The sequence below is a fragment of the Thermobia domestica genome, chromosome 2 (genome assembly GCF_964235325.1).
Source record: "Thermobia domestica chromosome 2, izTheDome1.hap1.1, whole genome shotgun sequence".
Lineage (NCBI taxonomy): Eukaryota > Metazoa > Arthropoda > Insecta > Zygentoma > Lepismatidae > Thermobia > Thermobia domestica.
In genome coordinates this window covers 358,951,584-358,979,270 of record NC_137455.1, presented here as the reverse complement: position 1 = coordinate 358,979,270, position 27,687 = coordinate 358,951,584, and the positions used below count along the sequence as shown (strand labels likewise).

General features: G+C 36.9%; 1 protein-coding gene across 1 annotated transcript in view; it reads left to right on the top strand.

Moving 5' to 3' along the window:
• LOC145678818 (venom allergen 5-like) overlaps nt 1–27,687 on the top strand; it is a 129,426-nt gene that overhangs the window by 80,587 nt on the left and 21,152 nt on the right. Inside the window, exon 4 of the mRNA XM_081749359.1 lies at nt 24,908–25,092. Within this exon, the coding sequence (XP_081605485.1) occupies nt 24,908–25,092 (185 nt within the window). The remainder of the gene's footprint in view (nt 1–24,907; nt 25,093–27,687) is intronic.

Here is a 27,687-nt window from a genome sequence, read left to right as displayed (position 1 = left end):
TACAAACGTAAGTAGCCCTACGGTGGTGCTCTGTGTTACGTGCTACTCATTTCTTTTTAAACCTGGTCACTGGTGTTTCTTGTGGCCGTATAAACTTCGGTCGAGATCAGCTAATTCGTTTACAAAAAGAAGATTCAAAACCGAAATTCAATTTGATCCAAACATAGAATTTGTATGTCTTTACCTACTTGTAGTACTGTGATAAAACTTATAATTTAAGCTTATAACTTATTATCTCAAATTTTATATTTTTTTTCTGTAAATGTATATTTTTGTTACAAAAGAGAAAAATAGCTAAGCTTGTTTCCTAGAAAGACAGAAAAACAGAAGGTATAAGCAAAAGGGAATGCCTCAAAATAATATATGAAAATACAAAGTAAGCAGGTGAAAACCAAGACCGATGTGTGTATATAAACTGTCTCCGACCTGAACAAAGGTTCTTTTCCTGGCAGTAGTCCTGTGACACTATGGTCTACAGAATTTCACAGCAACTCATACTTTAGGACCTTCTGGTTTGGAACGAGATAGGATGGTGTTCAGAAACCAGAACTTGTTAACCTCAACCCTGTAAGTTAGACCTTTGTTTGGTAAAACGCTATGTAAACATCTAAACACGAAGTTCAGAGAAATGCGGAGGTCCTCAGCAGACAGTACTAACTTTCATTGTAAAACCTAAGATTCAAATAGTCATGCTTTACTCATACTGAAACAAGCAATTGGAATTGGAATTGCTGTAATTGCTTGCAATTGTAAACGTCAATAACGCTATTGGTGTAGGCATATCTTATTGTTTACTTTTCATGACTATGAAATACGAATTAAGCCTTATTAATTCCACTATGGTACCATAAATAAAGATCTGTATTCAAATTAAGTATATTAGATCATTTAATACAACAAACAACTCTATTAATTTTTGAATTTATCGAAACAGTACAAAATATAGTTCCTGCACTGCTACGTTCTGTTGCCATCCTTTTGTTTTAAGGAAGTTACAAACGGTTAGTTTTCTAACACAACACCACTGACCTACCTTATCACTAATTCCTTTAAGATACCCGTTCATGTCACATTTCATTAGTTAGTTATTAGCCTACATTATTTAAATGCAACAGGAGTCAAAAATCAAATGGAAAAGCCAATAATACATGTGTTTAACATAATTACATACTAGATCAAACAAGTATTTTGGAAAGAAGTAAGTCAATATAAATCTATTGGAAAAGCAAAGAATAACGTGCTTCAACAGAAATTGCATACTAGATCAAGCCAAGCGTTTTGGAAAGAATTGGGTAAGACAAATCTATGTGGAAAGTCAAGAATACACCTGCTTTCAACAGAAATTACATACTAGATCAAGCGTTTTGAAAGAAAATAAGTCAAGATAAATCTATTTAAAAAGTTAAGGATACATCTACTTCAACAGAAATTATATAAGATCATGCAAACGATTTGAAGGGAAATAAGTTAATATAAATCTATTTGGAAACCCAAGTATACACGCTCTTTAACTGAAATTACACACTAGATCAAGCAGGTGTTTTGGAGTGATTTAAGTCAATATAAATTTATTTGAAAAGCCTAGAATACACGTCATTTAACAGAAATGGAAAACTAGATCAAGCGTCTTGGGTTACACGCGTAGGATCGCCATGGCTTAAGACCGAAACGGTGTATGATCGAAACACTGTACGACTGAAGCGTGTACGACCAAAACAACATAGATCGAAACGTCGTACAATTGAAACGGCGTACGACCGACAGCGGCATAGGATCGAAAGCAGTTACCTGCATTCGATCGAAACAATAAACGATAATATTTTATTATCACGCAATATTAAATAACGACCCCTTCCTTATATATATATATATATATATATATATATATATATATATATATGAGAAAACCGGCGTACTATCGAAAGAACATAGATCGAAACGGAGTAGAAACGAAACAAAATACATTCGATCGAAACTGGGTAGGGTCGACCTGTTTGAAATATTTTCCAGCATCTTGAATGTGGTCATATAAAAATTTGTGAAGATAAACTATTACAATATTAATAGTTGATTCAACCTCTTCGATAATAGGTCTAATATCTGTGTGATAATTTTACAGCGTTGTTAATTTTTTTTATGTATGCTATGTTGGAGCACACAATATTTGTGCTTGCAATCTAAAAACGGTCGGCGTAGAAAACCACCTCTTGGTTGTGTGAATAAAGTACGTGCTTTGGTGTAGGAGATCCTAGTTCTATTTTCTTCGGGAGTTCATGTGGTTCGGGTCCCACGTTAAGCTGTAGATCCACATGTTACATACCCTCGCTGCTGAAAAAGGACACTAAACTCAAATCTAATGCAATTAGGTCGGCGTAGAATTTGTAATCCAACTTGGAATCATTTACCAAAGACAACCCAACGAACTAATTGTTTGCTGATATTAAAGATGTTAAAACTTAGAAGAAAAGTGTTGTTTGAAGTGAATGATTTTAGTTTGACGTCCCAGAAACAAAAGCGAACTCAATGATATGGATTAGAGTAGGACAGAGATTGTAGAATCAAACAGTTCCCATGTTGGTGTTCAGTCTTCACAAGTTGATGCACTGGGATCGAACTTACGTCCTTTTGCACTAAAGTACTTTCTCTACTACTGAGTTACCGAGATAGGTGAACAGTGTGGAGCGTCAATCTTTTAATGTAACACACTCTGAAATCTATACAAATCAAAATGTGTTACATTTAAAGATTGACGCTCTGCACTGTTCACCTATCTCGGTAACTCAGTAGTAGAGAAATTACTTTAGCGCTACATATATGTAATGTTCAAATCCACCACTAATATTATTAGAAATTTATCACGTAGCTTGTGGGGTTTTGGTAAATTTCGTATGAGATTAGTTGAAATTTCAGCTGAAAGCGGATTACTTTAAAAAACTGCACTAAAGCTGTTTTTATTATCATATATATAGGAAAATTACGTGAATGTCGTTTGGGGCTGATGTAAATCTCTCTATATCGCTTCTGCCATTTATATGGCTAACAATGTTGCCAGATGAAGATATTTTTTTTTAAACTGTATGATTATATTTGTTTTAAATTTGTCTCTATTAGGATAACTAAGAATGTGAATTTTTTTTCTTTTCCTTTCTCTTTTCTTTCTTTTCTTTTCTTTTTTTTTTCTTAGTAAACACTTATCTGCAGATTTATGTATTTGACACTGCGTAACAAGGTCAATTAAGACTTGAGGGTAGCCCTACATTTTTTGGTTAGTAATTCTCGGAATTTAAGCTTTATAGACTCCCGAACTATGCTATATATAGGTATTGGAAGCATGTGCGCAGCCAGAAAGTTTTGTTGGGAGGGACTACAAGCCACTACGTCCATGTAGTATTGAACAGGTATTACTCTGCATCCGAACAGACGATAAATAATTGTAAAATATTTCCAGCTATATTTTCTGAATAATAATACTAATAGAACTAGATTGTTTTTGTAACAGAAAGAGTACATATGAATTGTAAGATCAAATTTTCATACTAAATCAACCATTTACCTGTTAAACAAACTTAGTTTTATCGAGAAAATGTACAAATGTATGTTGAGTTACAAAGGTTTTTGGGGGTTCGAACCCGGTGGGTTCCCAATCGGTCCGCCACTGATCAGAAGTTTTATAGAACGACTGTGTCCGCGTACTGTCTGTCAACACGTATCAAAGTGAAAACAGTAAGAGATATCGAAAAGTGTTTATATATATATATATAAATCGATTCAGCTTTCTAAGAAAAGATTCTTCCCCGCATCTTCCTACTAGAACCGGAAGTGGTATAAATTTACTACTACTTCCGGTTTCAGTGTTGATCTCAATACAACAAAAGCGATAACAGATAGCGAAGAGCGGTCTTCTGGAATCGATTCTGGTTCTCAATAATAGGTTACATCTAATTCGTTAACCTTCTAATCAAAACGAATGTAGTGGGAATGCGAATCCAATACCATGCATTTTCGGTTTCAACGTTGATCGCCATACAGCAAAAAGGGTAAGAAATAGCAACAAGCACTTTATTATTATTATTATTATTATTATTATTATTATTATTATTATTATTATTATTATTATTATTATTATTATTATTATTATTATTATTTGGAAATGATTTATCGTTTCTAGAAAAGTTAGTTATCTTATTGCATGGTTCTACACGTAGTCTTACAGCAGTACTTTGACCTTGTAACGCACCCATGTATTCGATGGTTATTGAGCATTGTTTGTTGTGATTCCTTCTTCGATGCTCGGTGAAGGCATAAAATGTTGACTATGCATCAGCCACCAAAGTCTTTTTTTTTTTTACTCAGTAGTAAAGCTCTCGTCTCTGATACCTGGGGTTCTTGGTGCTACCCTAGATCGCGCCAAATGGACTTTGTGGTGGACAAACAGTGTGGCTCGGTTTTCTCGTGGTTCTTCTGTTTCCTCCCATTTTCTTCATTCCGCCATTACGTTACTTATCATCAACACCGTTTCCTTTAACCTCGGAGCATAATTGCGGGACGTTAAACTGTGAAAAGAAATTTGACCAGGCATGACTCTTAGCAGAGTAGATGGAGTCTGTACGAGTAATGACAACCTCTTCTCCAATAGAGAATGAAATGACCAATGAGGAACGCTGAAACAGACAATTAGCTAATCAAGATGTCCGAAATATTTTCCAGGTAATCTCAAAATGGTTGCTCTCATTACCCGTAGACTATAACTTCCATTTTCTCTGGCTCTTCGTGGCCTGTAGCACCAGAAACTTTAGTGAGAAATTATTTACGAAACTCACATCGTTTTCTCCAAGAATGTCGGATTTCAGTAGGACTTTCTGCGATAAATTAAAGAAATTTTGTTGAAATCATCTAGCAACACTGACAGAGAGAGTCAAATGTCCTCTTTTGTGGTTGAACAACCCAAAGTTATAAAAACGTTGCTATTAAAATCTATCTTTAACATTTATCAGCAACTTTTATTGTGCTTCAGATATTGTTCATTGAGTGAAGTTTTAAAACAGTGTTCAACTACAATCTCCCGCCGTGATATTATGGTTGGTGATGGACTAACAATGGCCGCCCAACCACTCTTCGTTATCCAGCCTATTCGAAAGGGGTGTCCCTCAGCTGATGAAGTTACCGCAGTGCATTTGTCAATCCCTATTATTACCGCTTGATAGAATCGCCGCAGGCTTCACACCACACAGTGAGTTTGCATTTATTTAGCGTTATTATTTATGCAATAACAAATTTCCATACTGATTCCGCACAGTTTACTCTCTCTCTCTCTCCCTCTCTGTGTGTCTGTCTTCCTCGCTGCATCAACTGTATACGTTGTTTCTGACGCTCAGATACGATAGAAATGATTTTTCATCTACTTAATTGATATACGAGGTGTTAATGAAAACTTCCACACAATTATGTTTCACTTGAAAATACAATCCCACGATCCTGATTACATTAGGGCAGTCATTTCCATCTGGTCGATGTATGACGTAGGAGTTGGCTTTTACAATCTGAGGGGAAAAAACAGACAGAAATACGTTGAACATAGGATTGGAAGGAGCATGAAGTAGGAGACAATGTTTCTTCTAGATAATGTCCCCTAGGAGACAAGAAAACGCTTTTTCTATTTTTGTAGATCGCTCGTCTCGCTTGGTAATTTATGAACAAAATTTATGTCTTTAAAAAAAAAAAAATGAACTATAAGTTTTCAGAATTCTTTTGCGTTACGCCAGGTTCACGAAGAGTGTGAATACAGCATTAAAATATATTATGTAATGACTTGCTTATCTTTAAACGTTGATAAATACTCTTTATTGTGTTCCCACAACCATTTTATCAATTTATAGTTATTGTACTATAAACCATGTAATACTAAAACAGTGCTTGAGATTTAATTGTAAGATTAAGATGGATTAGTACTGTTCATGAGGCTTGTGAAATGTCCCATCTCTAGCTCAAAAAGGTATTTCTCGTTCTAAACGAAAATCGAGAAAAAAACGAGAAATTTTTTGTCTCATAGGCAACGCTAGTTACACACATGCTTCTGGGGGGGAGGAGCTTCGTCATTCCCCTCCCAAAGTTGTCCAACTGTCCTTTCGCAGAGAGCTAAGGTAAATTGCGATCACAGTCAGCAGATTGTGTCCAGTGTAGGCGTTTCACATTTAATGTTGTCCCCTCCCCTCAAGGACGCCGATCCTGGGGGGGCAGGGGCCCGAGCTTCCCCCCAAAGCTCATGTGGACCCCTATTGTATTTATAAATATACAATATTTGGCATAATTTGAATGTAATTTGTCTTAAAATCCTCATATATATACTTTCTGCATCTGAATTCCCCCCCCCCCCAAATTTACAGAGAAATCGGCGCCCCCCGGAATTTTTGTTGAAGAAAGCCTGCTAGAAGAATAATGTTGGCAGTGTATGTATAGAGCGAGTTGTAGGCATATACCGAGTGGTGATTTCAGATTCCCCCACCCCGAGTTCCTACTCGTTGTTATATCGAAACAAACAAGCGTTGGATGTTGTTTGATAACCTTTATAACTTCTGTAAAATTTTATTTAAAAATTGGGGGATACGTTGGTTCAGTGCTAGATCCCTTATTTCTGGTGTGTGGGGTCCCTGATTCGATCCCGGCCAAGTAAGCTTGTTGAGGACAACATCGTGTCCGTGGACTTTCTCGGAGTACTCCCGTTTCCTCCCACGTTCCCATTTCACCGATTCTTCCATCATCATTCACTCGCCTCTATCACCCATCTTCCTTAGCCCATAAGAGCATAATCGTGGGACGTTAAACTAAAAGCTTTCGTTCCATTTCAAAACATACAAAAAAAATGAATATCTATTACAATTTCCGGTAGAAACCCGTGTGATTCGAACCCCATGTTAAGCTCTAGGTTCTGGTCTATACAGTCTCGATGCTGAAAGGGAAGCTAAATTCAAACCCAAGCTCCCGGCGGGAGCTCATGTGGTTCGGATTCCACGTTAATCAGTAGGTCCACGTCTCATATAGCCTCGCTGCTGAACGGGACGTTAAACTCAAAATCAACTCAACTCAACTCAAACCCAAGCAATCAATATATTACACAAACCTTTGTTACCTTCTAAAAGTAATTCGATAAAGACAACATCCCCTATCTTAAGAGGCCTCGTCCCGGCGAAATTAAAATACCGCTAATTTTGCAGTAATTAAGTGATATCTTCAAATAGGTAAAAGATAATCGAAATGTGGAACAAGAGCGCCGTAGACAATATCATTTTACATGGGATACCGTTATCACAACTCACTTATCTGCTTTCGATTTCGAGCCATTTTGATAAATCGGCATTTATTTTCGCATTTCTAAACGGCTGAAAACGGAAAGCCACTAGGTGACTTGTGATAACGGTACCTCACGCAAAATAATATTGCCTAGGACGCTCTTGTTCCACATTTCAATTATCTTTTATATATTTGAAGATATCACATAATTACTGTAAAATTAGCGGTATTTTAATTCCATCGGGCCATCCTTTTTTATATGTTTAAAAAAAATCTTGCAGGTTATATCGAAATTCACTACCACTTGGAAAATGAAATGAAATGAAATTATTGAGTTTTACGTCCCACGATTATGCCGGCTAGGCAAAGGGAGACGGTGATGATGAGAGATGAATAAAATGGTGGAATGAAGAAAGAGGGAGGAAACGGGAGAACTCCGAGGAAACCCACGCAAACGGTGTTTGTTCACCACAAAGTTCACTTGGGGGGATCAAACCCGGAACACTACCATTTGGAGTTCATAGTAGCGTCTGTCCCTGACTTCAATATATACCCTATCACGATTGGCTGAAACTGCGACATGATTGAGACGATATTGACAGATGAAGGCTAAAATGCTTAAAAAAAAAAAAGAAAGAAAAAAATATTCTTAAACACAGGGTGAGCACAAGAACAGTCTCTGATTTGAAAACTGGTGTGACTTTAATACTAAAAGTACTTCTCTGCTCGAACTTCCGCAGTATTTACATAAGGTCAAAAAGTTGTTTGGTGGTGTTGATTGGAATTACAAACAAACACGCGATGTAAGCGCCATCTGTTGCGTGGGAACCATCGAGACGATAATCTAACTCTAGGCCAATCTTATAAAGCGTAACTGATGTAATAAGGGATCCAGGACTGACTTCTGGGGGGCGGTGGGTTGTCATACTGTTACTTTTAAGGGCTCCAAACTTTGGGATAGATTTTATTTATATATATAAAAAAAAGAAAGCTTCCTCTTCTGGCGATTGCCCCCCCCTTGATCCGCCCCTGGATGTAATGTAGTTTATAGCTGCACTAGTGCATTCCTGAAGATCAGGTAAACCTAGTCTATGTACTTACACTATTCAGAACCCTGAGTGATCATCAGGAACACATCAGTGTAGCTATAAACTCCATTACATCGGTGACATTTCTCAAGACTTGACTGTGGCTGGATTATCGTCTCGATGTTCCCGCGTAACAGGTGGCGCACATATTGCGTGTTTATAATTCAATTAACACCACGATTGTTTTTGTGCTCACCCTGTATAAAGTTGCGGCGCCAGTTAGATAGCAGATAAACACACACACACACACACAAACTGTTGTATTTTCTTTTTGAATATTAAGTTACATCGCTGACTTGCGTTGTTAACAGTGTGTAAGAGAAATCATCAGCCTAATTAAAAGAAAAAAGAAGAAAACTCGTAGTAACATAGGACTACATTATTTTTTTTATATATAAAAAACGGGAGTTATCGTTTTACGGGGAAAATAAAAATATGCCAGAAAAGGTACAACTTACGGGTTCTGACATTTGTAGACTATTTCGACCTCATTCATTAATACCCTGTATAATCAAGTTAGTACGACACTGGATAGAAAGAACTTGGCAACACTAGTGTAAACTTGTATCTGTTGATCCAAGCGCTCCGCTCTTGTACAGTTCTCCATAGTTCCCTATATGTACGATATAAGACTCGTGACCCAATATAATATCAAAGCCCATGTATTATATATGATTTCATGTCTGTAGTGGTAGTGTGCATATGGGTGAGTGTGTTTATCGAACGAGGTGAAACCTAAAAGCCAAACATGTTGATTCGAGATCTGATTCAGAGCGAGGGATTTCCTATCGCCTAAAGCTTGCATTATTCTGCACTCCGCCAACCTGATGAAAGATCTAGTGAATATGTAGGATATACGAAAGGGGGAGGAAGGGTAATGAGAAGAAGACGTACAGCGTGAGAGAGTGAACAGACTGACATCTTCTGATAGCAGAATCATGTTTCCAATTAGTTGGCGTTAATTTAGAGCTGTGTGTGGCGGGATGCCGGAAGAGGGAGACATAACCAGCCAACCGGCCTACCTTTCCACTACTTCACCGCACGACCTTGCCATGTGACGTAGAGGTCGGCCCAATGACCTCGATGTGATGAACAGATCGATTTAGACTGCGAGAGTGAGGAGGAGGGAGAGCATCCATATATGATGAGTACGCTGCGTCATTGCTGAAAGAGTAATGCGATTGTTGAACGAGGGGAAAAGAAAATGATGTTTGATCATTCTCATTGGGTATTAACCAAAGCCATTTTCTCTCTCTTTTAATGAATGCTTATTTCTATGGATTCTTCTATAGGGTCAATGTAGCCGACCCTATTTCTTTTATTTATTTGTTTATGATTACTATTATTTCGATGAAATTAAATTAAATGGAATTTCTAGTTTTGCGTGATTTCCCAAGATTATCCCTTTTAGGCTAAAAAAAGACAGATGATTAATGAAAATGAATGACTACGAAAGAGTTGATGAACAGTGGAGGATCTAGCCCCCAGAGGGTGGGGGGATAACCCCCGGTCTTTGAGTGACAAAAGTACTTAAGTACTTGAAGCTATTATTTATATATTTTTGAAAGTTTATAGTAAATTTATTATATAAATATCATAATTAGAATTCTGGCTCCTACCCTCCAGTTTTTATCTTCTAGATCCGCCACTGTTGATAAAATGACATTGTGGAAGAAGATGGAAGAACTTAGAAAAAAATGATGTTGTCCACCTCAAACTCACATGGGCTACTCGATCCAGGGACCTCTTTCAGCAGTGATGAGAGCAATAACTTTCAGACAGTGCCCTCGTTTTTTTGTTGTTTTTTTTGTTGTTGTTGTTATACGAACTTTATGCTCTAAACTTTAAGAAAATCATGTTTCGGCCACTGGTGTAGTTCTGTAGTCGAGCTCGCTTGGAGGTGATAAAGTGTGGTGGGGAATGACCTATACTGACAGGCTTGATATTGCACAATAGTCTGTGAATTGCTAACTAAGTCCCATTCAAACCCAGTCGTGGCTCGGAAACACGTTAATAGTCGGTTTCATTCTTCACAAATTCTGTGTTGTATAAATACGTAAAACATAAAACACTCAAACTTAAGATAATGCAGTTATAACAAGTAATACGCCTGCCTACCGTGCACAATAAAAACAATTGAATGCTCTCCTAGGCCTATCCTGCACTATAAAAACGACCGAATGCTCTCCTAGGCCTACCGTGCACAATAAAAACGACCGAATGCTCTCCTAGGCCTACCGTGCACAATAAAAATGATCGAATGCTCTCCTAGGCATACCGTACACAATAAAAACGACCAAATGCTCTCCTAGAACTATCGCGCACAATAAATACGACGGAATGCTCTCATAGGCCTAGGGATGCACGCGAGACGAGACGAGACGAGAAATGAAAAAGTCTCGTTTCGTCTCGAAGCCTCAAATGTTGATCTCGTCTCGCGTTTCGTCTCGTCTCTCAAATTTGAAGTCTCGTCTCGCATAAAATTTTGAGTCTCATCTTGCGTCTCGCGCGAGACTTTCTCGCAGTCTCGCATATATTCTGGGTCAACATTTTGCAATGTGTTATTCTATGGCTGTTAATGAGTGATGATGTGATATTCTGTCCGAAGGCAGGTATTTGACCTAACAGTCCCTTGGCAAGGTGAATTCATGGTGGTTTTCATTTGCTTTCCATGGGATGAATGTTCATAACATCCTAAGGAGACGGAACCTAGAGTTCAACATGGTATCCGAACTTGTGTCCCCTCCGCTCCAAATTAAAAGAAACGTTGTGCTGGAATTTGATTGCTGGACCATTAATTTTCGTCAAATTAATAGAATTATGTACAGCAAAACCAGCATAAATTGTTGCTGGATCCAACATTGTTTTCCAGCTTAGAGGTCTCCAGCAATATTTGACTCTTCTAAGATATCGTCGCCGCTATCAACATTTACACGTTTTGGTCGTTATCTTGAAGGGTGATTTTCCATTATAAAGATGTTTTTATACCACCAAAAGCGCTTGTAGACAACAAAAGAACTCCTCACAACACAATACGACCCAATCCTTTCGGTTCGTTAGCGTTTGTAGCAATGTTGCATTATCGCATTTTATCAACTTTCGCTTTCAACTTACATAATGTTGCTAGATCTAGAAAATAAAATTACTGACAGATATAGGGTCATTCCTACCATCTCCCACCAAACCTATAGGGCCATCCTACCAAACCAGTATTTGAATTAAACTTCCGAACTAGAGGGCATGTTTTTGATAAATATATAGAAAGAAAATACTGATTCCATGTAAAAATATAATGTTATTTCTGCGAGCTGGGTCGGGGATAAACTTTGACGAGAGGGGATTTCCCCGCCATCCCCCAACATTAATTGCTAGTAGTAATGTGAAAAAGACAGAAACAACAGAAATATCACATTTCGCAGCAATAGGGAGTCTTTTTCGCTTTTCAGACCAAAAACAGAAGTTCATATATTCATGCGCGCCCACGTGTATGTGTTTGTGTCGCAAAATAAAGTCCTAAATCGATGCTGTAATAAATTTCCAATTTACAAAACTTTTCTTTTTTAGAAATGAAAGAAGGCTTTAATTCTGAAAATCAACCTTGAATAATAATAAATCTCATAAAATATCTATTGCCCCAATCACTTTTTTGTTCCTGGAGGCATTAACGTTCAACTTAGAAAACTCAATAAATGTAAAATCACTAAATATACAATTAAATGTAATTCATAAATGTTGTGAGACTGCGAGAAGTCTCGCGAGACTTCTCGTGCGAGACTTAACCGAGTCTCGTCTCGCGACTCGTCTCGCATGGTTTAGTCTCGTCTAGCATAAAATTTTCGTTCTCGTCTCGTGTCTCGTCTCGCGTGCATCCCTACCTAGGCTTATCGTGCACAATAAAAAACCGAATGGCCTCTTAGGCCTAACGTGCACAATTAGAAACCGAATGCCCTCTTAGGTTTACCATTCACAATAAAAGTACAGAATGCCCTTCTAGCCTCCCGTGCACAATAAAAACGAGCGAATGCTCTCTTAAGTCTACCGTGCACAATGATCGAATGCTCTCTTAAGCACACTGTGGACAATGAAAACGACCGAATGCCCTCCTAGCTCTACCGTGCAGAATAAAAACGACCGATAGTAATTTAGCACAATAATTAAAAAGCATTTACCAATGTTTAAAGTTGCACAAATCATTACTCAATAAACTCCACTGAAAAACAAAAGTTTAAATGTTGTTACATCATATTCTTTGTGGATATCTTGTGACACGAAAAGATTCTGATAACTTGTGGTTGAAATTAAGAAAAAAACATCAGACCATAAATTTTGTATATAAATTTATAAAACAAAATTAGAAACAACTTGAGACGAGACTGAAAGAGGTTTTTCAAGATTCGAGACTAGATTCGAGACGAGATGAAACTTCTATAAAAATTTTCGAGTCGTGACGACATAGCCCTTGGCAACACTACTTGTCAAATATATAACGTATCTAGTGTACATCGATTAAGGGAAATTTCTCTATTGTAGAGGTTTGCGGCGGGAGCTCTTGTGGTTCGGATTCCACGTTAATCAGTAGGTCCACGTCTCATATAGCCTCGCTGCTGAACGGGACGTAAAACTTAAAGTCAACTCAACTCTATTGTAGAGAATTTTGGCAGCAAAATTTAGTGAATAGAAAAAAAATGGATTTTTTTAAAAATGCAAAACACTGAAAACTAAGGAAATGTCTGGGATGACTTGTAGACCTTATTTTGTGGTTCTGTTTTCTTCTTAAGTTCTGTTGAGAAGGATCGGTAGGTCTTAATACTCTTCAGGTCCTTAAAAGTCTCAAATTATACACCAACTCCAATAATAGAGCCTTGAATTTTATCCTTCAATTTAACGTCCCAGGATTATGCTCCTTAGGCTAAGAAAGACGGATGAGTAAGACAAGTGAATGATGATGAAATAATTGGTGGAATGAGAAAGTGGAAGGAAACAAAAGTATCCACGGACACGATATTGTCCGCTACAAACTTACTTGACCGCGGGTTGAACCAGGGTCCCTACGCGCCAGAGATAAGCGTTCTACCACTGTCACACCGTGCCTTGAATTTTAAAATCATATTTAATATTGTTTTCATTTTTATCAAAATATTTTATGTGTCCGTTGCGAAGAGAGCAAAATAAAAAGTACAATAGTTGTGTACGTGTAAAATTTAGTGTGTTCCGAATGTGGTCATCTTAAGAAGAGAAAAATTTTAGTTCCTTTCTTGCATAGTGGACAGTGTTTATTGAAAGGTTCACTACATATGTAAAAAAAAAAAAAATATTAAACAGAGTATACATTTTATTGAGACACCCTGTATTGACATGAGATTATGGATGGATAGAATTTTTTTTAAACAAATAGTTAACAATGTAATAAAAATATATCAAATTAAAAACTGACTATATATCAAATATATATCAAATTAGAGTTTTTATCAGCAGCTAAAGAGCATAATAAGTTCGCTTTATATCATGAAATTTATTTTTTTTAAAGTAGCCTTTTCAGCCTATGTTTAACGTAACAATGGATCAGGAGTAGAACTAAGGAATAAGGATAATCACAAACCACTTTCTTGGCCTACTCGTTCTCCAGACTTAATCTTATGTACTTTTTTTTCTGTGAGATTATGTCAATAGTTTTTATTTCGTTTTCCTGCTGGAACACTCGCAGCAGAAAAACGAAAACACCACTCACAACTACATACGATAGTATCGCAATTGCAAGATTATTTTTAAAAAGGAGAAATATCGTATTAATACCTGCAAAATGAAACCAAAAGAACTAACTGGTTTCATGTGAGCTTTCCTATCTTAAATAAGAAGAACTAGAAGACAAACCACTCAACAAAGCAATGTTTATTATAAAAATAATAACTAGAGTAACCCACACTATGCTTTATTTTTGTGTAATTATGCTTTATTTTTTTCCAAATTATGCTTTATTATGCTTTATTGTTAATTTCAATCATTGTTTTGCATTAATCGTGTATAATGCATATAATATTTACTATACATTATATGCATTATACACGATTAATGCAAACTGTTGGTGCACCTCACAAACTGTTGGTGCAACGATGTAAGATTCTTATCCAAAGATAAAAATAATCAATGGATTATCTTATCCGATCTTAATCTTCGGTTGGTGCAACCGGGCATAAATATTCTAAATATTTTAAACTACTTATTAATATTTTATTCAACGAGTTTCTTTCATATTCAGTAAACTTTCTACTTAATGCACTGTAAACAGATATGATTTAGTCGAGTCAGTTTTTATAATCACTTGTGTGCGCCTTAGAGGTGCATACAGTATATACAGAAAGGGAAAGTGAAAGATGCCACCAAAAAGTACAGAAAGTATTCAAGTTCAAGAGGTACACAACAATATAGTGTAGAGTTCTAGTATACTATTCATTGTTGGCGGAAAGTTTTCTTCTTTTTCTTTTTTCTTTTCTGCACATGAAAGTATTACACCGAAATGTTTACAAAAATAAAAAATAAGCTTTTCATTGTTGCATTGTTATGTTCTCAATGATTTTGTATTCTAAATATTAGTTTTAAAAAATATTAATACAGTATGTTAAACTTGCAGTTAAGCAGAATTTTCCAAGAGGTCTATATATTTTAAATTGTGCTTTATGCTTTACTTTCTAAAATTATGCTTTATTATGCTTTTAAAATTAGTTTCTTCCGGACCCTTAGACAACCACAACCATGTTCAAGGTACCAACATATGTCTAAATTGGTATTATGCTTTTCGGTTGCTTGTGACAGTTTCGCCAACTAACTGAACATATTGTTTTTATCAGAAATCTGTACAGCATGAAAAAAATTGAAAATAGAGAAACATTACATTGTTGTAGATGAATAGGAAGAAAGGACTGCAGACAGAGTCTCTTGAAGCGATAGTGGTATAGATTCACATCAGAAACAGGGATAAATTCAGGTAAACCATGAGAGTAGTTCTAATTCTGGTCCTCCTCCCTCCCTCACTCCAGGAGGATCAAATTACTTTCCAGTTAATTTTGAACATTTGAATTAGACTATCTAGAAGCAAGAATATACTTACAGGAAAAATATATTATTCCACTAACGGGTTTATTTTCGTGCTTCTCGAAGTGAAAATGTCTGAATTTCTCAGCAAGCGGAAGTAAAATAAGAAATCAAAGACACTTATATATATTAACTATACGACATTAGATTTAATTTATTGAATGAGGATGGTTTTGGGGTTTAACGTTCCTTTCAGCAGCGAGGCTACGTGAGACGCGGACCAACAGTTAAACGTAAGATCCGAAGCACATGACCTGGTACCGGGCCTCCCGCACCGAAGATGCGTATGCTAGCCAGATAGCCACGAGAGAACCTCTGATTTATTAGAGTTTGATGTTTCTTTTCAGCGCAGAGGCTATTTGAGACAGATCCTACTACTGTGGAATCCGAACCACTGCTTCGGTTTGTATTCGATGCAATACCGTGCCCGGGGGGGCGAGCGGGGTCTACAGCCCCGGGCGCCGAAGTAAGGGAGCGCAAAATCCGGGAGGAAAAAGAAAAGATATATATATATATATATATATAAAATGGATGGAAAAAAGTAATAAAAAGTGCTCAAAATCAAGGAAAACAGGCTTTATTTTTGAACATTTTCTTGTGCTTTGCGCCAGCCATGGTGGCTCTTCGTGGCCGGTCTGTCGACCTCACTCTTATGTACGGGGACACGCCGCCGTATACTCTCGCCCGGGCGCTGATTTTCCACGGCACGATACTGATTCGATGCAAATGCACTTCCTGCACGAGTGGAAGCTAGAACGAAGCGCTTACAGAAAGCACGCGTTGATCACAAAGGGTACAAGACAATGTTGAATATGGTTTCAGAAAGAATACCATAAGAACGTCTGTTTTAAAGAACAAACTACCTTCTTCTACTGGAAAACATGGTTGCTCGGTGGTAGAGCGCTGATCTTTGGTGCTAAAGGTCCCTAGTTTGATCCCCGGCCATGTGACTTTTAGGTTGACATCATATCCGAAAGTTTCCTCCAGGTTCTCCCGTTTCACCCACTTTCTCATTCCAACAATTCACTTATAACTATTCACTCTCAATAACAACAATTCACTTATAACTATTCACTCTCAATAACAACAATTCTCTTATAACTATTCACTCTCAATAACACCAATTCACTTATAACTATTCACTCTCAATAACAACAATTCTCTTATAACTATTCACTCTCAATAACAACAATTCACTTATAGCTATTCACTCTCAATAACAACAATTCACTTATAACTAATCACTCTCAATAACAACAATTCTCTTATAACTATTCACTCTCAATAACAACAATTCACTTATAACTATTCACTCTCAATAACAACAATTCACTTATAACTATTCACTCTCAATAATAATCATCTGGCTCCCTTAGCATAAAGGAAATAATCATGAGACATTAAATCAAAAATTTTATTTCGTTGTGTTCTAAGGGGAACACGGTGGCTCAGTGGTAGGAAGCTTACTTCTGGTGTATGGGGTCCTTCGTTCGATTCCCGGCCAAGTAAGTTTGTGCTGAACAGCATCGTATCAGTGGCTTTTCTTGGGGGTACTCCTGTTGCCTCCCACATTTCATTCCACCAATTCTTCCATCCAGGCCCGTAGCCAACCCGAAAATGTAGGGGGGCCCGGTGGAAGCTAGGGGGGCCCGATCCAAAAATATTAGTTCATCCCATATTATAGTTCATTTGCAAACCTACAATGAAAAATTTTAGAGGGGGCCAATAAATATTTAGGGGGGCCGGCCCCCCCTAGACCCCCTGGATACGGGCCTGCTTCCATCATCAATCGCTTGCCTTAATCATCCGTTTTCCTTAAGAGCCTTCATCCCGGCGAAATTAAAATACCGCTAATTTTACAGTAATTATGTGGTATCTTCAAATAGATAAAATATAATCGAAATGCGGAACAAGAGCGCCGTAGACAATATCATTTTACATGAGAAGCCGTTATCACGACTCACTTATCTGCTTTCGATTTCGAGCCATTTTGAACATTGGCATTAATTTTCGCGTTTCTAAACAGCTGAAAACATAAAGCCACTAGGTGACTTGTGATAACGGTACCTCACGCAAAATAATATTGTCCAAGGCGCTCTTGTTCCATATTTCAATTACCTTTTATCTATTTGAAGATATCACATAATTACTGTAAAATTAGCGGTATTTTAATTTCGCCGGGATGAAGACTCTTAACCTAAAAGACATACTCGTGGGACGTTAACCTGGAAGTTTTCATTTCATTTCATTTTTCGTTTTCTTACAGTTGTAGCAATAGTAGAAAGCAGCTGGAGTTGAAAATAAAGATAATCGAATAAAATTCGTAACTGAAAGTGAAAAGAAAAAATATACAAAAAATTACACTACTTCACAATGCATATATTTTGATTTACAGTTATTTTCCAACGTTAAAAGTCATGATTGTTCTTAAGATGAACAAATGTACTGTTCAGCTTTGAGCCAACTTTAGTGATGAAGCCCTGAACTGATGTTCTTTATGTAATAATTTTGTTGTTACATCGTTTGGCGGTGCTAGCTGTCAAACTCTGCCTTCTAAGTATACAATTCACGTCCAGAGGACGCATCGTGATTTACAAGCGCAACGTGCCTTTCGAATAACCTCGTACTTCCAGAGCTGAACGCCAGGGGGCCGACACGAAAATTCTCAACATCGACGAACACCCCTGAAGAACCGTGATTGAATTCCGAGTCACGTGCTGGCTAGAATATGAAGAAATTCTCGGGGACGTGTTCTTCAACGTTCACTTGAGCCTTACAGGATGGAAACAGTATCATCTTAATGATAATTATGGGAGTTTAAGGTTCTTTTGTAGTAAGGAAGAAAGATCGTCAATTCAGGAAGTAGCCACAAAAACTTTTTAAATTATTATCAGTACGAATTGATATGACTGTTTGTTCATATGCACACGGAAGCATTCTCGCAAAAATAAGATAGAACAATGTTAAATTCAGGGAGGAGTTCGACGAGAAAATCCCTCTGCCGAGAAATAAACATTACTGCGTAAATATAAACTTAATAGCATCAGCCACTTTGTTCTATTACTGAAGCGTTCTCAAATCTATAGAAACAAATAAAACATAATGACAAATCAGAAATAATAAGAAATCTATATAAATAAAAATTAAATATTACTATTAGGGTTGGATTTGGTTTAAACGACATCGGAGTGTCACTATTCATCTCAGCGATCCTAAGAACTATGGATTCGGCTCTAATATAGATCATTTTTTTTTAAATCTTTCCCCCTCTCCCTCCCCAAGTTGCGAAGCGAAATGTGGATTTAGACATCGGAACTGTCATTGTTCACCTCAGCGACCCCAAAAACTATGAATTCGACACTAATATCGGTCATTATCGACCATTTATACCATAATTTATACCATTTATACCATATATATACAGAGGGTTGATTAATTCGTATGTCAATTTCATTTGTTCACTGTGCAAAAGTGGTATGAGGTAAAGCCGCCGTGCAATTTGGTGCAACTTTAGACGAAGTTTTGTTTCGCCTTAGAAACATGTCGCTTGTACTAAAGATTGAAGAGATATAGGGTCAAAGGTCAAATTTCGATTTTTTCCTTATGGGATTGCAGTGGTAAATGCTGAAAGAGCCCGAAAAAAAGTAAATCGAAGTAATAACAAAGAAAAAGCTGTATGGTATGATTCTATGTCACAAGCCGACCAAATATGCGTCAATCGAGTGTCACTGTCACTGTCACTGTCACTGGTTAGAAGTCACTGTCAAATGAAGGTCACAGGTCACCTTCAGAACCCATTTGACATGATGAGGTACGGACATTGCGTTGTTTTCAGTGTATTCAAATGGGTTCAAATATATATTCAAATATATATTCAAATGGTGTATTCAAATATACACCGTATATCCCTTCCCTAAGTACGTAGCACCAAAAAATGAAATAATGAAAACTATTCCAAACCCAAACCTCATCCCCTATACTGAATGTTTGATCGAGTCGGGTAGTTGGGTGGTTCAAGTGTTAGTCTATTAAGTCACAAACATAGTCATTTTCATTTTGATATATATAGAATAGATTAAAACGTTGGAATAAGTGCATTTACAGTATACTCGCCGCAGAAGGCTAAATCAATGCCTACTTCGTGATTATTTGCTAAAAATCTAGAATTCTCCCTTGGAGTAAGGCATTAATATAAGTAATTCAGCGGCAGACTCTCAACGGAAGTTAGATCGGTAACAAGTAGCAATATAGCAGTGTTTGCCACGTAAAGAATTTTGGTTTGTTTCTTTGGTAAATTAAAGTCCTTCACAAGCTAAATTTTACCAAGTCTAAGCTTAAATACAACGTTTTATCTCAAGATAATTTAAGTAGCCTATATTTTAAGTATTGAAAATAGAAAAATACTTAAGTCTTTACTTTTGTCGAGTACAAAGTCATTTCGTTACAACTTATTTCACGGACATACTAGTATTTTGCATCCTGATCCTTATACTAACCCGCTAATCTCAACAGCATTGCGGATAGTCTATCAAACAAGGATGATATCCACAATTACTCCTACAGGAATAGTGCATCAGGGGGAATATTTTTGAAGGCACACTAGGGATGATATCGAGACAAGAGGGGACGACACTTCATGCATTCTTCGTCTCGTCTCGATTGACTAATAGCTATCTCAGTCTCGAAGGCCAAGTCTTGATCACGTCTTGATATTCTCGAAATAAACCATGTTGAATTAAACATGAACAAATAGTTTATAGTCTCTCTCTCTCCTCAAAATCAGCGTTTTAAAAGCGGTATTGTGTCTTAGTTTGCTACACAAAATCACAGAATTGCTATTATTATTACTATTAAGTATTTTGCCTTTTAGCAGGGACAAATTATCTTTATTTTATTTTATTTTATTTTTTTCAATTTTAGGTTTGGGGTTGGAAATGTTTCTTCCACGTTTCTCGAACACTCTTTCAACTCCAAATATTTTCTTCTATTTTTCACTCATCGATCAGTTGTGTTCTTCTTCTTCTTATCCTTCTCTTTCCTTCCATCTTTCCTTCTATGGCAATATGAAGAAGACAATTTCTTCGCAAGATGTGTCCAATCCAATTGACCTTCCTACGAAGAATGCTGGCTTGAAGCTTTCTCTTCTCTCCTATCCGTTTCAAAACATCTTCACTTGTTATTCTTTCTATCCATTTTGTCTTCTCCATCTTCCTGTACTACCATATTTCAAAGCTCTCTAAATATTTCTTCTCTAACTTCCGTATTATCCAAGTCTGAACCATACGGTCCAATACTCCATATATAACAGTTCACCAGCTTCTTCCTTCATACAATATTAAGCCTGTTAGTTAAGAATGATCATTTCTTGTTGAATGCTTCTTTGTTGAATTCTTAAGATACAAACGAAAATTTGTATCATAATATGCGATGCGTCTCTAAGTGATAGAGAGGTATTTTTACAACAAGACAGCATACCATAGTCTTTTCTCCAAAAGAAAAGATTTCTTCTTCAATATCGCATATATTTGTGGTAATTCTCCTCAGAAAAAATGCTACATTTTCCTTTAGATTCTTTTGTGGTTCTCCGTAACACATTCTAACGCACTATACAGGGTGTTTCAAAACAACACCAAGAACGTTTGGGAGGTGATTCCCGACATCAAGGTAAGACAAAAAATATAGACCAGCCTGGTTGCACAAATGCTTCCTTTCGGAATTAGGGCTGCCGAAAACATGAAAAAAAATGAACTTTTAAAGATCCATAGGTCCAAAACTACGGGACCTACCATAGTCGCGTCAAGACTTCACTTAGAAACTAATATGTGAGCTATCCAAAAATACATGTTTCAGAATCCTAAGGTACTCACGCAACAATTTTTATAGAGGGAGTTTGGCTACAGGCATACAATTTGAAGTATTCACCAACTACCTTTAGACTATAAAAATTGTTGCGGAAGTGCTACAGGATTCTGAAACTTGGATATTTGGATAGGGCACATACTAATTCTTAAGTGAAGTCTTGACCAGACTACGGTAGATCCCGTGTTATTGGAGCTATGGACCTTTAAAGTTCTTTTTTTTCGTGTTTTCGGCAGCCTATAACCAGGCCCGTAGCCAGCCCGAAAATATAGGGGGGGCCCGGTGGAAGTTAGGGGGGCCCGATTCAAAAATATTAGTTCATCCCATATTAAAGTTCATTTGCAAGTCCACCGTGAAAATTTTAGAGGGGGCCAGTAAAAATTTAGGGGGCCGGCCCCCCTAGGCCCCCCTGGATACGGGCCTGCCTATAACTCCGAAGTGATGGATTTCTGTACCTAGGTTGGTCTATACTTTTTTCTCTTATTTTGGTGTCAAGAATCACCTCCCAAACGTTGTCGGTGTTGTTTTGAAACACCGTATATATTAAAGAATATATTACTTGAGACTGATTGTAGAATTAACGATAAAGAAACAAGGTTACCTTCGATATTTTATAACATAATGAAAATAAAGTGTCTCAATAGTCTTTAGAAATGCAAGACCTCAGCTTACTTTTTAGAAATTAGATAACTAGTAAAAACGGGTCTGTTGTCTAACGCTCTGGCAAGTAATTCATACGACGTATCTATAGAGTGTTGACCAAGAAATGTTCTTTTGCTATTTCATCTTGGTTTCCATTGAAATTACGAAAGAAAATTAGTATTTAGTTTATGACTTGAAAAAAATGGAATAATGAAATTGACCCAGGTAATAGTAATCTACAGGGGCCGTGGATGCTCAGTAGTAGACCGTTCACCTCTGGTGCATGGGGTCCCGGGTTCAAACCCTACTTCCGCCAAGTGAACTTTGTAGTGAACAAACACCGTGTACGTGGGTTTCCCCGGGGTTCTCCCGTTTCTCCCACTTTCTTCATTCCGCCATTTCATTTTTAGCCTAGCCAGCATAATGGTGGGACGTAAAACTGAAAAAATTTCATTTCATTTTATTAAACTACAATGTGCGTTAGGAAATTAACACTTGCGCGGATTAAGTTATTGTATATTACTTTTGCCATTAAAAATAGATTTAAAAACTCCATATGAGCACATTCTAAACTAGCTATCATCTCAAGCAGTCTGTAGAGTGACAACATATGCATTTTTTATATATAAAAATGTTTTATATATGTTATTTCATATCCATGTAAAACAGTAAAATTCGTAGATAATTTCCTTTACTTCCGAAAATGTGATACAAAAGTTATAAATTGCGATGTCGTAAATCGCTTCGCAAGTATATATGAAGGAGCCAAATTAAACTATTGCATAGATATGTGTCGGCTGACGAGAGGAAGCTACAGCAAAATTTGAAACAACATGTCTGAAATGCGACTAGTTTCTGTATATTTTCATGTAGGGGAAAACGGGGTAACGACACACTGTGTATAATTGCACGTATCCCTGTTTACAAAGAAGTAGAAGAAGGAGAGGTCTGCATGGTGCTCAACCCTACCAACAACGTGCCTAACGAACCTCTCTTGAGTCGGAGAGTGCTCCAGAGAACTTACTGCGGAGTATGACCATATATTGAAAATATTTGTTTTTCTTCAAAAACTTCAAGTTTTCTTTAGGTTCAAACTTACTTCTAGGGTACGGTATTTTTGTAGTCAATATATACGAATAGTCAATTTAGAATGAATATATGGTTAGTATTTTGTTATAATATTTTCGCATGCCAGTCAAGAACAAAAAAATCAAGATGTCCTGATTTGGGGTAATAGCACGCATGAGCACAAGAGTGCGTGTGATTAAGATGCTGATTTTGCTGCAAGTGATCAGTGCTGTAGTCAGACTGAGGAGAATATGGAAGCAGACCTTTCTCATGATACAATGGACTCGACGAAACAAAAATTTAGTGACGTTTCTGAACTGTCAGTCGCTGGAACATCAAGGGAAGACACCAAGTCCGAAAAATTCTCCACAATAGTCCCGTTAACAGCAATTTCTTCAATTCCTAGGCAAAAACCATCGTCAGTGAAACAGAAGGGAAAGCACCAAAGCTCAGAAATTCTAACAGCAATGCGTCGTAAGGCTCCTCTGCAATAAGAAGAGCGAAGAGAGCACATAGGTTTAGGGAATATCATCATATGGAAGTTCTAGTTAAAAAGAATTTAACTAAGAACTCAACTGTTGCGTGCTATTACCCTCAACTGGGATGCAGGGTAACTGCAACTCAGGGTAAGGTTTCAAATTTCCGTCTGCTATCTTATAACGGAGAGTAATTACGCAATAGTTGAGTTATTTCATAGTAAACATACGTAGGTATGTACAGCACTATTCATTAGATTCCATGGTGCTCTCTCATTGCTGTTCTGAGCAATTAAAAAAAAAAGAACGCGTGTCATTACCCCCTTTTTCCGTATAATTCGGGGAATTAGGAACTAGAATTCTGGGCTTTCGGCATCTATGGCCATTTTAGCCAGTCACGTTATGATGGATGACTTCCCTCGGAGATCGCACTATCCGAGGAAAGGGAAGGAAGAAAGGCTTAGGGAAAGAAGGAAGCGGCCTGGAACCTGTACGCTAGGTACGATCCCGACATTTGCCTGGTGTGAATGAGGAAACCCAGGAAAATCTCACTCAGAAGGGCTGGTCTGAAAAAGCTTCTACACTTTCTCGACCGAGTGTCCCCACCGGGATTATGTGTTATCCGTCGTCGTTATTACATTCTGTCGTTATTGTATGTTTTATAAATTTGCAATCCAGCTTTTTTCAAACTTGAAGAATCATGTATAATCACCCTGTATAAATATAAACATTTAAACTCATTCTATGCAATAATATTGAGTAAATAAGGAATCATATGGGCGTTTCATGAACTCTGGAAGCGTGTTTGTAATACATATTCCTGTGCATGTATTACTTCGTTTCTTATAATTGCTATCCTCACGCGAACATTAAACGAAGTTCATTTAACGTTTTTATCACGTACACGCATGGTTTTATGGATTTGTGCTAAATGTCATTTCTTTATTACTTCTAACGAACTTCATCACACATTTTAACCATAGAAGTTTAGTGTTGAATTACAAGTAATATATCCGCCAAAACTATTCAGAAAGTAATATATCACTTGCATCAAAAGATTTAAACTTATGTTCTTAGTGCCTTTGAAGCAATTCAGTTATGTTCATGGGCGTACGTATAGGGAGGCAAGAAGGCAATTAAGCACTCTTCTTTTCCAACTACGATTACTTTCCATACTTGAATAAATAGAAGATATAAATGCAGTATAAACAATAATTACATTGTAATATCCAGTGTGTCTGTTTTCAGCTTCTGAGCGATGAAAGAAGTGTATGTGGAAATGGTTAACGGAATTGTGGAAATGTTTTCTTTTGAATATAAGCTCGTTATTTATTGTTAGGCAGTAATTACATATACCTATATAATGATTTTATCTATTCTTTTTGTTTTTTAACGTAGCAAGGTTTACTGTTGGCCAAAACGTAGCAGTTACGTGGACGTATGGAGACCCAAGTCCTGCTGGTCCAGGCCCTGATTTTCGTCGACAAATAGAAGACTGGTTTGATGAAGTTATGAGGTATGGCTTCAGAAGGAACGACGTAGAACATTATCGTTTTAGTCATCGCACAGGGCACTATTCCCAGGTAAGGAACTTTTAATGTAAAGCATTTCAAGACATCAAGTTGTCTGTTCTTCAAACTGTGTCGTAGTCAAGGGTGCCCATGTTGTAGTTTCCAAGGGGGGGCAAGTATAAGCGACGTTTGAAATATAGTTTCAAATTTTGCTGTAACTAATGTAAAAATTCTATTGGGTTTTCGATATTCTGAAGTACAATTTTTTCTAGGGGACAAGCGCCTCACCTTGCCCCCCTTGATGGGCGCCCTTGGTCGTAGTCACAATTATTTAGTTAAAGTATTTGTCATTTGGATTTTTATTAAATTGTTCAAAATTTCCAATTATCGAAATGCTTGAATTTTAACAGACTGGCCACAACACGAAATAAAGACCAGTGGGAATTGCCCACTATAGCTGTGGTAAACAATCTCGAAACCAGTGATGCCAACCCGAAATGTTATTTTTAAACAAATCTCGAGAGGAAGAAATTCCCATTTTGCTCTTGAATTTCCCACGTTATACTGAATGGCGTGACAAACATCTTGGCATTTGAAGGCGGCGCTCCAAGTTCCCTTTAAATGCTGCTAGCAAATGAGAGTCCAGCGATATTGCCACGTTTATTTTGTACACATCCACATCTATCCTTTGCCACCTAATCACGCTGTAGTTCGTCTGTTTAGCCATAGCCACACCCCTTAGCACTCGGCAACATCGCGTCAGAGCTTGCGTTTTATTCGTTTAGCTGAAATGCCAAGATGTTTGTCACAGGCTTTAAAAACAAATTTTCTAAACTTAGAAAACATGAACAGTGAAATTAGTGTATATCAGTCATGATCTTCAATATATGAGTGAATTAATTTTAAAAATCTGATTAACTACGTTTATCAAACAGTTTATAAACAAATATTTTCCTTAATTGAAAGAGACAATTGAAAATGCTGATAAAAATAAATAATTTAGTTGTGAGTTTAGTATTTCCATCAAGTTTTTGTGCCATAATCTTCTACTGAACATAATAAAACTTAGACAATCTTCATTCTTCAGTCATTTCGTATGGAACGATTTGGAAGTTGAACGTTACTCGTTTCATTTTCTTGGGTTAATTCTGTTCTTTCTCTCATTTTTAAAAAATACAAGCGTACGATTAACGTTCCTTGGCATTTCTTTTTTAGATTCGCCAGTCATTGCATAAATCACTTTAACACTAGCATACAGTATGTTTTATAGTAACAACATTTGCCAATTAGCATTAATTTCAAGTCTACTGAATACTCATTTGTCTACTACTAGGATCATAGACAGTTTGTTGGCGTCAATGGAAGAGATGTAATTATGAAAAATTCCACAAATTCTGCTAATTTGTACGAAAATTCCATATATCCCATTTCGAAAAATCATTGTCAAAAAATCCCACAATATGGGATTTTTCCAAGGGTTGGCATCACTGTTCGAAACTGATTTCCTTTTCTGAACATTGAAATGGGACAAAGATGGAACGAACACATTTAGTCTAAAGCGCCACAATCATGGGACGTAAAACTCAAGAATAAATATACACTAACTCATTTTCGTTTACTATTCATAAGTAGCTGTATTATTACTACTGGTTACAATCAAGATACTTTTATTTGGAACATAATACTTTTTTAGATGCAAATACAACATAAGATTGCTAATTACGTAATAATATGCATTATCAGTGAATTTTAAGGAAATCGAACGCACTTAATAGAGATTTGGGACTTTTTATATGCAGGTTGCATTCGGCAAAGTTAGAACATGTTCTGATTTTTCTGATTTTAATTCGTACTCAAAAGTGTCGCGTATTCCAAAAATTAGGGGTGCTCAATAACTGTGAAATCTTTCTTGAGACATATATATCGAATGTTATAAAAATGGTGCCCACGGACTACAAAGCACTATCCTATAGGTCAAGATAAAGTGAAAAACGTATATAATTGCACACCTTTTGGGTCCTCATCTGAAACTATGTAGCAACGTCACAAATAAAGAACCATAGAGTAGATTTAACAGTCCATCAAATAATTACACAAGTTCTTTCCAAATGGCATTTTAAGTCGATAGAGGCAAAGTAAACATATGAGCAGTGGCGTAGCAGCTGCCCCCGCAAGCCCCGCAGTGCGGGGGGGCCCGGAAGTCTTGCGATGAATAAAGATTGAAAGAAGTAGAACTTCAACCTTCTGTCGGCTTTACAACTAGGGCCCCTTCTCTATACTTTGCGGGGGGCCCGCAAAAGTGTGCTACGCCACTGGATATGAGTAACGACACCCCGTTCTTTCTTATGGGAAAGAAAATTGAACAATGAAAAATTACGAAACAAACTAACTACCAATCAAAGAATCGGAAACATATTACCAGTACCCCCAAAATGGCTGTCATCACAGGCTATAGTAATTTCTGAAATATGTACACAAGACACTGAAGATGAAAATAAAATTGTTATTTTTGGTCAGATTAGTTGACTTTTTTAATCTTTTCTATAAATTAAATTATTGTATTCCTTCGTATGTAAGATATTTCTCAGAGCCTCCATTCTGGAAAAAAAAAGATCTCTAAGCACTCAAATAGTATAATATTATTTACACAGTACGCCACAGATAATG